This window comes from Falco punctatus (assembly GCF_963210335.1).
Source record: "Falco punctatus genome assembly, chromosome: 9".
Lineage (NCBI taxonomy): Eukaryota > Metazoa > Chordata > Aves > Falconiformes > Falconidae > Falco > Falco punctatus.
In genome coordinates this window covers 28,373,773-28,388,347 of record NC_137589.1, presented here as the reverse complement: position 1 = coordinate 28,388,347, position 14,575 = coordinate 28,373,773, and the positions used below count along the sequence as shown (strand labels likewise).

Below are 14,575 nucleotides of genomic sequence, written 5' to 3'. Positions count from 1 at the left end.
CCTCCTATACACAAGGGTAGATCTTTATTTACAGAGCAGCAGTACAGGGGATACAAACACTACCCCAAGAGAAGGGAGCTTCCCGCTTCCCTCCTCCAGGGCACGGCGGCAGCATCGGGTAAGACACACCACGCCAGCAAAGGGCACCGCATTCCCTCCCAGAATGGCAGCAGCGTCTCCGGTGCCCTGCAGGAAGGCACAGGCTAGACAACCCTGGTCAGAGCCCCCAGAAAATCAGGCTGTGATTTTTCTGAAACACAAAGCCTGTGCTTTGCCTTCTGCCCTGCTCCAGCCCAGGGATACCAGTGTGAAGACAAGTAGGTCTTGGGCACTGGAGATACTGTGCTGTCAAGGGAAGATGGTGTTCTGGACCTCTGGCCCACCTGGAGGGTGAGAATCCAATGGCTGCTGCTAGCAGCAGAGCTGAGAGAGGCCCAAGCCCCTGGGAGACAAAGCACAGGGATGAAGCACCTGCTGTAGGGGGTTTCAGAGGCTGGGCCCATCCCAGCCCTGCAGCTCAATTACTCCCACAGAACCTCAGAGCTGATTCTCCAGGCAGCGTGCGGATGTCCCATGCCGAGGTCCTGCATGGACAGGCGAGACCAGGCTTCTGCTGCTGCTGCCAAGAAGACACAGGGACCAGATTCAAAGGGCCCTGGCTGCTTTTAACACTACTGGGCTGAAGACGGGCTCCAGAAACTCAGCACTAATCTTCCACAATTTAAACCTACAGCAGCTCCTCAGCCCTGGTGGAGCCTTACCCTCCTGGGTCATGGCCCCAGGCTTTGCTCCCCTGCTCCTGGACAGACACAGGAGACTCAAACAGCATAGGTGAACTCACCCCTGCCCTCACAGAAGCTGCATGCTCCTGCCTGCCCTGCCAGCCCACCCTTCTTCCTTCCCAGAAGAGCAAGTGGCAGCCAGCATGCTAGGGCCCAGGAGCACTGCAAGGCTGCGAGGGACACAGCCTCAAGGCGAGCAGTAGAGGCTGCAGGGCTGGCCAGCCTCCCTGAGGCCCCTGGCAGTCCTGGCAGGAACAAGGTATGGGGTGCAGGCTCCTGCCCGCTGCCTCACGTGTACTCTGTCTTCCGGATGTAACTGGAGGGCACATAGCCCTGTTTCCCATGCGCCTCGGCCAGCCACCACTCCTGATTGCCTGTGATGTCCTCAAACTGCAGGATCCTGAGTCTTTGGTTAGCTGACACACTCAGCTCGTTGGTGTTTCGGCCTTTGAAGGTGTAGAGAGCATAATAGACCTGCCAGACAGAGGGAGAGTGTCAGTTGGATGGCCGTGCAGGGTCTGCATGAAGTCTGTGGGCTTTGCCCCCAGCCCAGCCTTGCTGTGGCATTGCACAGGATGTGTCAGTTTTTGTTCCTCTCCCCAAACAGCGACACCACAACCCTGTCTTGGCCTCTGCCAGAGCTGCCCTGCCTTCACGTGCCCACCCCTAGGCAGCCTAGTTCTCTGCCTCTGCACTTCTGCCACTGGAAGAAAAGGTCCCATCCTCCATTCTCAGCCTTTTGGGACAAAATAGCCTCCAAGTCCCACCTCTCCCTGGTCACTGCTAGGAAGGAGGATGATTCAGCCCCCACTCAAGCAATAGGACCAGTCCTTGGCATCCCCAGCTGCCTGGGGAGGTTGAGGGGCCTCACCTGGTTGCCTTCTGACTCACTGCTCTCCAGCCCAGAGTCTCTGTCTTCCACCAAGGCTGCGGGCCTGAGATGTGCTTTGGTGAGGTGCCCGTTGCGAGAGCTGGGGCTGCAGCTCAGTTCAGGGCGGCTGTAGCGGCGCTGAGATGTCACTGTACCAGCTTCTAGTGGGGCTGTCCTGTCACCAGAGCCAAGCTGGGGCAGAGAGGGGGAGTCCACCTCCGTGGCAGGCTGTGGGGACTGGTAAAGGTCTGCCAGGGAGGCTGAGTCCTGCAGGGGTTTCTGAGTGAAGGTGACGGCCGCCCCACTGGGGCTGAAGGTCAGTGTGGTGTTGCTCTGGGGAGAGGAGCTGCTGTGCTCTGACTCGTTGGAAGAATGGCTGCCGACAGAGACATCTGACTGGCTGCGGCGTGGGTTGTAAGGCTTCAGAAAGGAGCTGTACACAAAGCCCTTGGTCACTGCAGAGAGGGAGAGGAAGGGAGTTCAGACTGGGGCACAGGGGGACCAGAGGAGGGGACACACAGCAGGTGCCAAGGGCAGGGAGCAGCCACTTACCCCCGTTGTCTATGAGCCAGCGATTCTGGCTGCCCATGGGGTCCTTCTTCTTGATGACACCCACGATGTCTCCCTCCAGCAGTGAGACATCCAGGTCTTGGGCAGCATTGAAATTGCGGTCTGCCTGGAAGAGACTGTCTGGGGGATAGCGGGCCAGGAGGGCAGCTCGGATGTCATCTGACTGCAGGAGGTAGCTAGGCTGCAGAGGAACAAGGTGGGCATGAGCGGCTGCCCTGGGCAATGCAAGCCCTGACACGGGGCAGAGGGAACTCACCAAGCCAACAAGGGGCTGCCGCCGGGCAGACTGCCGCTCCACACTCTTCCTTTCAAAAGGCTTCTTGGGAGCCGCCTGGGACTCTGGGAAGAAGGTGAAGGACTGAAGCTGCTGGAGGACTCGACTGTGCTCATCCTGGAAGATAGCAATGAGGTTCCCCTCCCTGCTGGACACCTTCAGTAACTGGAACCAGAGCAAGTTTGGAGGTCATGGTTAGGTGACAGATGCTGGGAGAAGTGTTCAAGAGCTACAGCAGAGACCACATTAGCTCCCAGGCCAGGCAGGGCTCTGAGTCTTGCCTGTGACTTGCATCAGGCCCACATTTGCAGTCCTGTCTTGACCCAGCTCTGAGTTCTCCCCAAACTCATGACCTGAGATTCTCCCAGGCAAATCCTCTCCTGCCACTGCTCCAGGAACAGCCACAGCATTCACCATCTCTGTGCACAACTGGATTGTGACCCCACAACCCTGCCCTGAGAGCATCCCACAGCAGCCCTCCCCAAGGCACTTGGGACCTGAAACTGAAGCAGCAGCTTCCCCCGCAATTGGACGAGTCCCAGGGAGGCTCGGGGACAAGCCCCACGCAGGGATTAGTGCTGGCTGTGCTCCAGGAACCCACCGACAACAGGGGTCTCAGCTCCTCCAAGGCCAGGCGCACAAAGTCACAGTGTGCCTCAGCATAGCCCCGCACGCAGCTGGCAAACAGCTCCTTGGCGAAGCGCAGGAACTTGGGCAGCTCGTCCAGCAGCTGGGCGTTGAGGGCCTCATAGTTGTTGCGGGCTGACTGCAGCTCCTCCAGCGTTCGCTTGTCCTTCAGCTTCTCCGCTCGCTCCGTGCAGTTGTGGAAGTCAAGGAGCTTGTCAAAGCGTTTCTGCACCAGCTTGTGGGGCCCCGCAAACATGCTCAGCAGCTGGTTCAGGGGTGAGCTCACCAGCCGCTCTGTCCGCTCTTTCTGGTGGGCAGAGATGCAGAGACCAGGTGAGTCAAGGTGCGCTCTCTCACTGTGCAGTGAACATAGTAGCTCATCCTCCAGCACAAAACCTCCCCAGGGCAGCACGGGGTCCATCTTCCTGATGGCACCCACCAGAGCTCCACAGTCCTTCCAACAGGAACTATTCTACAATCTTACATAAATATGCCAGCATGGGGCAACTCTATGGGAAGTACCTGAACCACTCACGTAATGAGCTGTAACATTTCAGTTAGGGCTGAAAAAATGTGTAACTAACAGGCATACTCAATACACATCACAAACCCACAGGCATCAAAGCTCTCAGGAGGGAAGAGCCAAACAGGAGCACTCACACCTCTTCCACACTGTGTTAATTCTCCCTGCAGCCTCCCAGGGGCTGCCCATCTGCAGCCGGCCCCCAGGGAGGCCCCAGAAGGGTGCCCCCAGCACACTAGAACACAGCCTCACTCACAAAGTCGGAGAAGAGCTGGTCGCTGATGAGCCGATTCACTTTCTGGAACTGGTCCAAGTCCCCACTGCCCTTCTCTGTGCACAGGTCCCACATGCTCACTGCTGCCAGGGCCTTCATGCAAGCTGACTCCTGCACCAGGGACACACGGTCAGCACAGCCATGCTTGCTGCCCGGGAGAAAAGGCCTCCCAGGGCAGCCCAGACTCTCACAGACCACCCCAGTCGCAGGGCTGAGGGCAGGAGCACTGGCCACACACCATGCAGGCAGGAGGGGCAGTGCACAGCAAGCCCCTTGGGTTAGGCATCACACCCAGACTGACTCACCCGGACATGCTGCAGGTAGAGGGAAAGGTCCCGGATGAAGGACTTGATCAGCCGCTCCTGCATTCGGAAATTTTTCTCTGTCTCTTCAAAGGCTTCATCCTTCAGCTGTGAGAGAAAACATCTCAAGGGAGGCAATGCAGGACTCCAGCACCCCGCAGAGTGCAAGATGTGGGGCCTCCTGCTCACAAGCCAGACAGCAGAGATGGGTGGTTCAGACACTCTGCCTTGCTGGCCAGGATCAGAGTCACTCATCGGGGAAGTAGCAGGTGTAGGGGGACAGCAGATACCACCACAGAAGCACTGCAGGGTGTAAGTGCACTTGGCAGTTGATGTAAATTACCTGGGGTGCAAAGCCTGTGAGATGCTTGAGGTGGCTGCTCACACGGTTGGACTTCTTGATGATAGAGTGGAAGTTGAGCTTGGAGATCTTCTCCATAAGGCTATCCTCATCCCCTTTGCGGTACTTTAGTACTAAAGAGATTGATGTAGAAATCAGAACCCTTGTCAGCACAACACCCATGTCTTCCAGTGCCTCATCAACAATTGCCTTGCTGGCTCTCCCCTTCCCTAAGCCTTTACAGTGCCAGGTACCCCACATATCATCACAGAATCATGGAATGGGTTGGGTTGGGAGGGACACTAAAGGTCATCTAGTTCCAACCCCGCTGCCATGGGCAGGAACATCTTCCACTAGACCAGGTTGCTCAAAGCCCCATCCAACCTGGTCTTGAACACCTTCAGGGATGGGGCATCCACAGCTTCTCTAGGCAACCTGTTCCAGCGCCTCACCACCCTCACAGTAAAGCATTTCATCCTTGCATCTAATCTAAATCTACCCTCTTCCAGTTTAAAGCCATTATCTCTTGTCCTATCACTACATGCCCATGTAAAATATTGTATCATACCATACATCATCTTGAAATCCAGCACTGTGCCACCTGTAATACCCTTTTTGGCTCCTGATATGCCCTACAGTTTGTAGAACCACCACTCAAATTCTTAAATAGGATTATGCATAGTGTTAATGTAAGATGACATAGGAGATGGTGTACAATAACCACTGTACACACAGAAGGTATTTATTTTGCTTCTTTAGCAAATATAAGCAAGCTTTACAGGCAGCATATGTCCTCTCAGCTTCAGTGGAGCTATGTGGAAAGAGTAAAGTGTTAGACTTGTGTAAGTCAAGAGCTTCAAAGGGAAAACAGGAAGGGTGGCTGGCAGGTCAAAGGAAATAGTTTTCTCCCTCTGTTCAGTGCAAGGCGGCTGCACTTGGATACCATGTTCAGTTTTGGTGCCCCCAGGTCAAGAGAGATATGGGGGAGTCAGGTGGGCTCAGCCTGGGAGAAGGCAGAGTGGGATCTGCTCACATCCAGCAGCCACTTGAATGGCAGCTACACAGATAATGAAGCTGAACTCTTCTGAGCAGTGCCAGGCAACACAAGGAGGGGCAATGGCCACATATGGCAGCTTGGGAGCTTCAGGGTAGATCAGGGAGCACAGCTTCACTGCTTCACCCTAAAGGTGGTGCAGCCCCGGCACAAGAAAGCAGAGGCTGTGAAAGCTCCATCCTTGGGGGTCAGTGAGAATCTGCTGGAGGGAGCGATGGCTGATCAGAGCCAGCGTTGGGGACAATCCTGCTCAAAGCAGGAGGAGGTTGGACCGCAGACCTCAGAGAGCTCTTGCTGCCAGCCCCTCTGCGATTCTGTCCTGTCTACAGATATTCCTTCAAACTTAAGTCTCCAAATATCAGTAACACAGAGACTGCCCTAGCAGATTAATTCCCTGCTTGTGTTGTTTAAAACTGCATTTTTAAACTTTAAATATATATTCTTTTGTCTTATTATTTTTGTTTTCATTTAATAGTCATATGAACAGCAACTGCATACGTTACATATCCCTGTACCACAAGAAACAGCTGAAGTCAGATGTATGCTGCATTACTTTAAGTACTGTACTCATGCTCAGGTTTTTTAAATGCAACTCTCCCACTGCCCTTCTGTGAGTGCACAGACTTTGGGAGCAGATTCCTTCCACGACTGTGGTTGCCAGCCAAGGCTCAGGAGCCAACAGACACCAATCTCAACACAGCCACTCCTGTCTCCCCCTAGTACTACCCAGCTACTCACCCAGGTCCTTCCGGCGCTTGTACTCGTTGATGTTGACGTTGATTTCTTTGACTGCGAGGACAGCAGCTGTGAGTGGTGCCTTGTCAGGGTGAGCCTCAGGGGTGGCATTCAGCAGCTCCATCAGCAGCAGTGGGTACCTCATCACCCTTTGCACTGGCTTGATGAGGAAGGAGCCTAAGTTAATGTAGTTTGTGCAGCCCCTGGGAAGGTGGGACAAAGGAGATGCACCAGGTTTCAGTCCAGCTCTGCCACACAAATTCTGCCCCCTCAAACCAATGCCAACCAGACCCAGAACACCAATGCCTCTAAACCCACCATACTCCCTAAGTCACGCCACCCTCACCTCCAAACTCATTGCACTCCTGAACTCTCAGATGCTCTCACTCATAGGCGCTCCCAGATCAACCCCAGGTTTTCAGACCTCACTCACACCAAGTGACCCTTCCCAGTCAGGATCCTCTCCATTACCAGACCCACCGTGAAATCCCACATAGGTACAGTTACCACAGTTACCAGAACACAACTTGCTTCAGACTGTCCCACTATTCAACTGCCCAGATCTGTCCCCCAGTGCAGGACAGACTGACTGTGTTCAGGACCACAGTCAGTGCAGGGCCTTCCTGGCTCCTTGGGGCTGATGGCTCCCAAAACCTGTTTCCTGCCCAAGACTTCCCCTCACCTCATCATCTGTGCTGCCTGCCTGTGTAGCCCACCCATTGCTTCTGCTGTGATCATGCCCCAGACATCCCACTCCTCCCAGACGTGCCTCCACTAGGCACAGTTAGGGCCCCCCAGCGTGCACCTAGCCGGTGGTAGGAGGTTAGTTACAAGGGAGCAGCCAGGCTAAGACAGACAAGCGGGGGACTAAAAGGAAGGATGCACTTACCACTCACTGTACAGGCTCCTGCAGGCCCACAGAGTGCCAAAAAGCAAAGAAAAGCAATGGGTTAATGGGGTGGCAGGCGTGCAATCCTGCAGCCAGAGCCTTCTCCCTGTCCCACAGTGATGCTGCCAGGGCAGTGGGCAGCCCTGTCCCCCCAGAGCAGCAGCCAGTGTTGCTGGCTCCTGGGGCATTAACCTCCACAAGCTGGAGCTCTAGCAGTCACTGAGCCAGGCAAAGCGGCTCCTTCCTCACCAGCCATGGTGGGGTAGGGCTTAAGAAACAGGAGCCCTCAATCCAGGACATGCCACCTTCTCTGTACCTTGGTGGCTTCTGCTCAGAGCTTTAGGGGGCCTACAGGTGTCCCAGCACCTGTGCATCGGGGCAGGGAGCTATCTGAACCCAGAGCCTGGTCAACTATGCAGTGACACAGCCAGCCTCCTTCTCTGTTACCACCTGAACTGTCCAAGCACTGCTAGTAGAGGGGCAGGGACGCTGGAGACTAACCCCCCTAGCCCAGCCTGTTGGCTGCCACAGCCAGACGCTCCAACCTGAGACTATCCAGCAGGTCCAGGAGTAGTTTCTGCATCTTCTCATCCTTCTCATAGGTTTCCAGCAGTGCGATGGCCTCATCATGGTTCTGGCAATACACCCTGTAGACGCTCTCCAACTCTGCACGCTGTGCCAGGAACACTGGCCCTGCAGACAGCAGCAAGGCAGTATTTCAGTGACTCCTGGTCCCCAGCTGCCTCCAGCAACACCAGCACATCTCATGGTGAGACACCCAGTATCCTCATTCCACACAGAAACTCAAGAAGACAGTGCTACTAGAGCACCCAGAATGTCTCCTCATCACCCACTAGTACAGACAGCTCAATTGATCCAGGTCTCCCAGGGGTGAGAAGTGGGGACACTGGCCACTGGAACCACACAGAGAGCAAAGGCACAGGTTGCCCAAGGCCTGAGTAGCAAAACCTGGCAGCGCAGAAGCAAGAAGTGGGGCTCACGTTGGGGCAAGGGGCCATGGAGGGCCACAGGCACCATGCTTCTCAACATAGCAACTCATGGGGCAACACAGATCTCCTTGGCTTCTTTGCTGGATGAGTGGCAATGGGGACCAATGGGGAGGAAGCCCAACCCCTGTGATCCTCTCCCACCATTTACATTTTTCTGCCCCACCACTAGCAAAACCCATCCCAATCTACTGAGAAAAGCTAACAGCAGAATTCATACCGATGGCATCTGAAGCCTCCAAGGTGGACAGCAGCTGCTTGGAGAAGCTAATTACCATGTGGATGTTTCCAAAAAGACCCTCAAAGTCTATGTTCTGCATCTGGGGAACGGGAAAAGAGACGTCCTGGATGGGGGAACATGTCCCTGTCAGACCCAACAGCCCCCTCCTTGCTCCTGCAACCCATCAGTCCTGAGTTTCATAGCAGCCACCTGATGTGACCTCCTCCCATCACAGTGACTTCTGCACTCACTCCCTGATCCCCTAAGTGCACTGAAACTTGCAGTCCTTATGCATCCTTCTAGAGTGTCCTCCTTCCCAGCAATTTCATCCCTGCCTCTGTTCACCTGTCATTCTCCCTTTCCTCTCACCAACTCTGTCCCTATACCAAGACCCCATATTTTCTTTCTCCTGACAATGAATTTAATCTACAAACCAAATGAAAAGGAACATTTCCTGCCCCAGAAAATGAATCTGTGCTACTTTCTGCCAGGTCTCTTGCTCTCAGCAATAGTGAACTCAGCAGGATCCCAAAATAGATGGACTATTGCTGTGAGTGCAGGGAGCAGTGAGAACCATCCTGCTTCCCCTCAGCATAACTGAATTTCCTCCATGGGTTCCCATCCTGCTGCCTGGCTGCCTCTGAGAACAAAGTGCACTCAGTATCCTTACCCCATCCCATTAGTGCCGCACCACAGTTTGTCCCCCCTGCTCCTACCTGTGCCTGCTGCAGGGGCACCATGATCCTCTCCACACACATCTCCAGGTCTCTGATATAGTCCCGCTCTGTTTGGAGCAGCTCCTCAATAACCTTGGATCTCTTCTCCAGCATCCTTTGCTCTGGGCTCTCAGTGGCAGCTGAGGACTCCAGTGATGGTGTCTGGGAGGACAGGAGAGTCATCTCTGCAAGACAGACAAGTAAGATGAGCATCCTCCAAAAGGAATGCAAGGACAGGAGACAAGTAGCACCTGAACCGTGCCACACTCAAATCTATGAGACTGCCAAACATGACTGTTAGAGTGCAAGACCGTCCATCCAAGGACTTTTCCAGAGAGGCCATCCCTGGCACTCCCAGGCAGCCCCCACAGCTTGCCCCCGCAGCACCAGCAATGCTGCCATGTCCCCGGCGCCAGGACAGCGGGCACCAGGCAGCACTGCGCTGCCCCAGGCCCCGGCCCCAGATGACTGTGCGGGCCCCTCTCCCACCTCCGCTCCCCAGCTCTGCCGCTCCCGCAGGCGCCGTGGGGCCGCGCAGCCCCGCTCCCCTCCTTACCGCCCTCCCAGCCGGGCAATGGCGGCCGCCCCCTCCCCTCAGGCTGGGAACAGGGTCTCCGCTCTCCAGCCCCGGGGCATTTCCATCTGAATGGCCGAAGGCGGCCTCGGGCACCCACAATAGTGCTGCCGGCGGCAAAGCCCGGAGCTGGAGCCCTCGCTGGGCCCGGAAGGCCGGGGTGGGCACTCGGCGGAGCGGCCCGGCCGGATGCACCCCACGGGCGGCCACGCTGCCGGGCCGGGCGGCCCCGGGGCGGGGAGGCCCCCAGCACAGCCCCGGGGCCTGCTCCGTGCCTGGGCCGCCGCCCCGCCCGCAGCAGCCCCCACAGGCCGCCGGGGCGCGGAGCGGATGCCCGCGGCTCCCAGGGGTGCCGGCAGCCGGCCGCCCTCCTCCCCGGCCTGGGGCCCCGGCAGCGGCTTCTCTCCTGGTTTTCCGTCCCACCTGCGGCTCTCGGGCGGCCCAGCCCCCTCCCGGTTTCACCGAGACATTTTATCCCCCAGCAGACTCCTGGGCCCCAGCTATTTTCTACCCCACCTGCCCGCTTTGGAAAGCGTGTGCCCCCCGGCCAAAGGCGCACCCCCGGCGCACCCCCGCTCACCCCCCAGCGCAGGCAGCGCCCCCGCAGCAGCACTGCCCGGAGCCCCGCGGCAGGCCCCGGGTACCGACCCGAGGCCGATGGCTGAGCGGACAAACGCCCGCCTGTTCCAGCCGTCTCCCACGGATCCCCGCTGCTCTCTCTCCACGGGATTTTATTAAGGGTTGCTGGCATGCTCCAGCTCAGGCATTTGTAAAAATATTTTTGCTGGACAGGCACTTCCAGATCCCCACGTCCCTCACCTCTCTGGTTACAGCCTCAGGCAACAGCCGCACAGCCTGGGGGGGTCCCGGGGACACCCCGCAGGGCTCGGGACATACCCTGGTACCCCGGCACTCACCAAGCACAGCCCCCAGAGACCCCTGTGCTCCCAGGCGCTGGGCAGGCCCTGCTCCGGCAGGCAGCCCCCAGCCGTGCCCTGTGGGGCGATGGCAGGAACCAGCAGCAGCGTGAAACATGGGATGGGAAAGTGCTGCCTCTGCCCAAGCATCCTGCCTGCTGCCCTGCCAGGCTGGGGTTTTTGCACTGAAATGACCTAAGAAAGAAAAGAAAGATGGCTGAGATGAGACAGCGACTCAGCCCATACCTAACCGAAACCACGCAGGCCTTCCCTGCTGCAGAGCAGCAGCAACAGACACCACCAGCACTGGCATCAAACAGCAACTTCTCGCAGCTACCTGGGCTGCAGATGAACTGCTGTGCCTCTTGCAGAAAGAACAACTTTGAAATCAGTCCCAGGCACCTCCCCAGCCACAGCAAATGGGAAACCCAGCTGAAACCCCACTCAGAAAACATCCAGAGAAAATACCTGTCTCTCTAAGCTGTTGGCTGCTGCTCTGCCTTGAAATTGAGCCTGGGGAGAGCCAAAAGGGGCAGCTCCATGGAGGAAGATTTAGCAGCACAACCAGCACTACATTTAGCAAGCAATTATTGAGAAAAGCAGGCTTCACCGATTCCTATCAACAAGTATCCTTAAAACTACCCCCCAACAGAGCCAAACTGCATAAGCGAAATGGGGAGGTTCAGCCAAGCCAATGGCTGTCTTGGCTCCCCGCCAGGTAAGTCCCCAGTGATGAACTTTATCAACTCATATGCAACAGAAGCCCTTGAGGAGGGCCTGGGAGCAGCTGCTGGGTTTAACGTTTGCTGTTTGCATTTCCACAGCATCTGCAAAGCCTCATTAGCAGACTGTGCCCTGCCGTGCAAGGCCCTCCACAAACATCCAACAGCGATATCCTTCCCAAGACACAGCGCTTGGAGCCTGAAGAGACAGACACATGTACAGGAGGGACAAAGAAACACCGAGACAATACAGTCAGCAGGTCTCTGCAGCTGAAAGAGTTCAGAAAGTAACAAGTCATTTTAAAGAAGGATACTTTTTTTTTAAGGAATGGCATTTGTTTTGTGGGAGAGCAAGCTCAAGTGGGAAGGCAACCTGGAAGAAGCAGGAAGGTGTTAATTTACAATGCAAACAGGCATGCGAAACCCAGAGGAGGTGGGTGGATGAGCTGACACTGAGGCACCGGGTGGCCTGAGAAAAATCTTGAAGACTCGCCAGAACAACTGCCAGAAATGACCCATGCAGCAGCTTTTGGGAAGACAAATGGAAAAGACTACATCTGCTTGGCCAAAGAATAGGATTTTGCATTTATCTCCAGGCAAAATGCCACCAGATGAAGCTTCGTACAGGACATCTTGGGGGTTTACCACCAAACAACCCTGCTGTTCTTCCAGCTTTTGCCATAGCTAAATTGCAGCCACATGATGTATCTGGCTCCAGCTCACCAAAATGTAGATGGGGATGCCCAGTGCTGCTGGCAAATGCAGCAGGTCCCCACGCTCCACCAAGCAAACCCCAGGCAAGTAAATCTAGGTCAGGCCCTTTCAGAAAGCGCCCTGCAGTGAGGATTTGACTGACACTCGTGAGACTGCCAGCTCTGTGACACCCTTCCTCTGCAAGTCTCAAATCCCTGCCTGTGGAAGGGAAATTAAAACCTTCCCTGCACAGTTTTTAAGCCCACAGTAGTCATCAACTCAGCCTGCCTGACCTGGCATGATGTAGCCATCCGTTCTACACTCTTACACCGTATTAGTATTCACGTTATTTTGAAAACTCCTATAAATTAATTCTACTCTGGCCTTCTTGCTGTTTCTGAATATTTCAAGATTCTTTTAAAAACAAGGCTACACTGCAGCCAAGTCTCTTAGGACTCTTGCTGTTTATCACTAGTCCAGCATCCTCCTTCAGCAATGAACTCAAAAGTCATCCTGCCTCTTTCCAAACACTAGCCGTTCAAAAAATTCAAGTACCGAATTTGGTTTTAATATTTGGCTCTTCTATCTGACCAATATGTGTAATACTTAGGATTTGTTTCTGGCACCTTTAAAAACTCTCATTTTTTGTATTTCATACCATCTCTGTTGTTTGCCATCAATTTCTTTTTTCCTGTTTGTCACACATTCTTGCATCTCTAGTAGCAGTTTTCCCTAAATGAGGCTTATTAAGCATTTAACTAAACTCACCCATTTCACAGCTGTGGGTTTTGGTCATCTAGTAAATGCTTTTTAAACAGATCCCCATTTTACTTCACAGATTTTCTATGTAAATGTTACCTTTCAATCTGAGTCATCATGCCCATCAGCTTTGGAGGCACAAAGACACACACCACAGCTGGAATGGGCCCCACTAGCCTGCAGGAATGAGACTGGTATTTCTAATGAAGCCACCAAATTCCAAACCAGTGACAAATTTGTGTTTACCCATGACACAGATGCCAAACAGACATTCAGAAATACCCTTCCAAAAACAATGTTCTCAATCACCATTTTCAGAGACTCAAATTTTGTTCTCTTGTAGGTTGCGTGAGCTCTGCAATCTGCCTCTCTAAATTAAAACTTCTAACAACATCATTTTCTCTAGTCCCTTTAGCGAATTTGCAACAAGTCTTTGGCTCTCTGGAATGGTCTGATGGTCTGTGACAGCCTCCCAGGAGTGCCTGCTTTTGAGCTTTGCTAATTCTCCCACTGACACATGGGAGATTCAACACCAAGCTGTAACCCAGCCCCTGGCAGCGAGGTGTCAAGATGCAGCACACTCCCACTTCTGTCCTTCCTGTAGAGGCCATGATTTACTATCGCAATCACACGGCTCATAATGCTTGTCTCAGAAATGCCACTGTCACCAACTTTCTTTCCATTAACCTGCTAATTCTTATTACCTACCTCCTAGTGGGAGCACACGCATGATTAGAGGTTTTCTCCCTGCCCCACTCTAGAAGCATAGTTGACCCATGAAGACCAGATCCAACAGGATGCATGTCCATCACAAACGGGCTGGGGAGCTCACCCAAAGGGCTACATCGCCCCCCAACTCCTCGTCATCGGGGCTCACCTGCCAGCATCCCCCGCAGCACGACACGGCGCACCCTCACAGGGCACCCAGGCTGCTAACACTATCTGGAGAGGGATGTGCTGCCCATCAGCACTGAGGACAACCCCTCGCACCAGCTCCCTAAGCATGAACCTCTGACGGGAGCTGCACCCAGCTGCAAGACAAGCCCAGCCCCAGGTTCACAGCTCAGCAGAGTCAAGCAGTGACTCAGGACAAAACAAACCAGCTGCAAATATTTGAAGTATGTGGACGCCAGGAGGGGAGGAGCCACTGCCTACCAAGAGAGGAGAGGGGATGAAACTAGGGCAGGGAATAATTAATCTGAGGGAAAGGCTAAAACTCGCTGCCAGGAGCACGATCTGGCTCGGCTGAAAACTCTCTCTGGACATTGGTAAGAAGCCTGTAACAGAATACATCCACTGCTCCGAAAGCAACGGACTGAATATATTCAGTGTCTCATTGCTCCTTAGAAGGAAGCCGGGGGTGCAGCAGACAGGTGCAATGTTAAAAGAGGATTTCAGCCCACAGAAGTGAATTCAGCCTTGGCAGAGTCCTGAGACCACGCAGCAGGAGATAAATCCAGACAAACCATAAAAATGAGCTGAAAAGGAACAGAACAGGGACACTTCTCCAGGGCCACTGGAACTACTTGATGTCTCAAAGATGTCTGGTGCAGAGCCTGCTTGGTGGGGATGTCCCTATGTCATACAGGATTACAACCATCAACCCAAACAGCCTGTGGTTGTCCAGCCCCACTGCATTCAGTGTGAACAGAGGATGGTCCCAAGCTACGATGCAGAAAAAAAGTGAAGTAATATGGTGGTGTACAAATGGCGAAAAGGCAAAATT

At 54.5% G+C, this 14,575-nt stretch overlaps 1 protein-coding gene across 9 annotated transcripts in view; it reads right to left on the bottom strand.

Annotated features, from left to right (window-relative positions):
- Window positions 1–175: 175 nt before the first annotated feature.
- The window catches only part of DNMBP (dynamin binding protein), a 38,105-nt gene continuing 23,705 nt past the window's right edge, over window positions 176–14,575 (bottom strand). For 6 of the 9 annotated variants that reach the window (XM_080402313.1, XM_080402316.1, XM_080402314.1 and 3 more), the window contains 13 exons: window positions 9,185–9,369; window positions 8,469–8,592; window positions 7,787–7,934; window positions 7,242–7,259; window positions 6,356–6,555; window positions 4,567–4,697; window positions 4,227–4,331; window positions 3,904–4,032; window positions 3,099–3,431; window positions 2,480–2,662; window positions 2,206–2,404; window positions 1,654–2,108; window positions 176–1,256 (listed from right to left, as the gene is read on the bottom strand). In XM_080402313.1, coding sequence (XP_080258439.1) covers window positions 1,071–1,256; window positions 1,654–2,108; window positions 2,206–2,404; window positions 2,480–2,662; window positions 3,099–3,431; window positions 3,904–4,032; window positions 4,227–4,331; window positions 4,567–4,697; window positions 6,356–6,555; window positions 7,242–7,259; window positions 7,787–7,934; window positions 8,469–8,592; window positions 9,185–9,369 — 2,396 coding nt within the window. In that variant the 3' untranslated portion in view covers window positions 176–1,070. The remainder of the gene's footprint in view (window positions 1,257–1,653; window positions 2,109–2,205; window positions 2,405–2,479; window positions 2,663–3,098; window positions 3,432–3,903; window positions 4,033–4,226; window positions 4,332–4,566; window positions 4,698–6,355; window positions 6,556–7,241; window positions 7,260–7,786; window positions 7,935–8,468; window positions 8,593–9,184; window positions 9,370–14,575) is intronic. The other 3 variants (XM_080402318.1, XM_080402320.1, XM_080402317.1) reach the window with 2 other exon arrangements.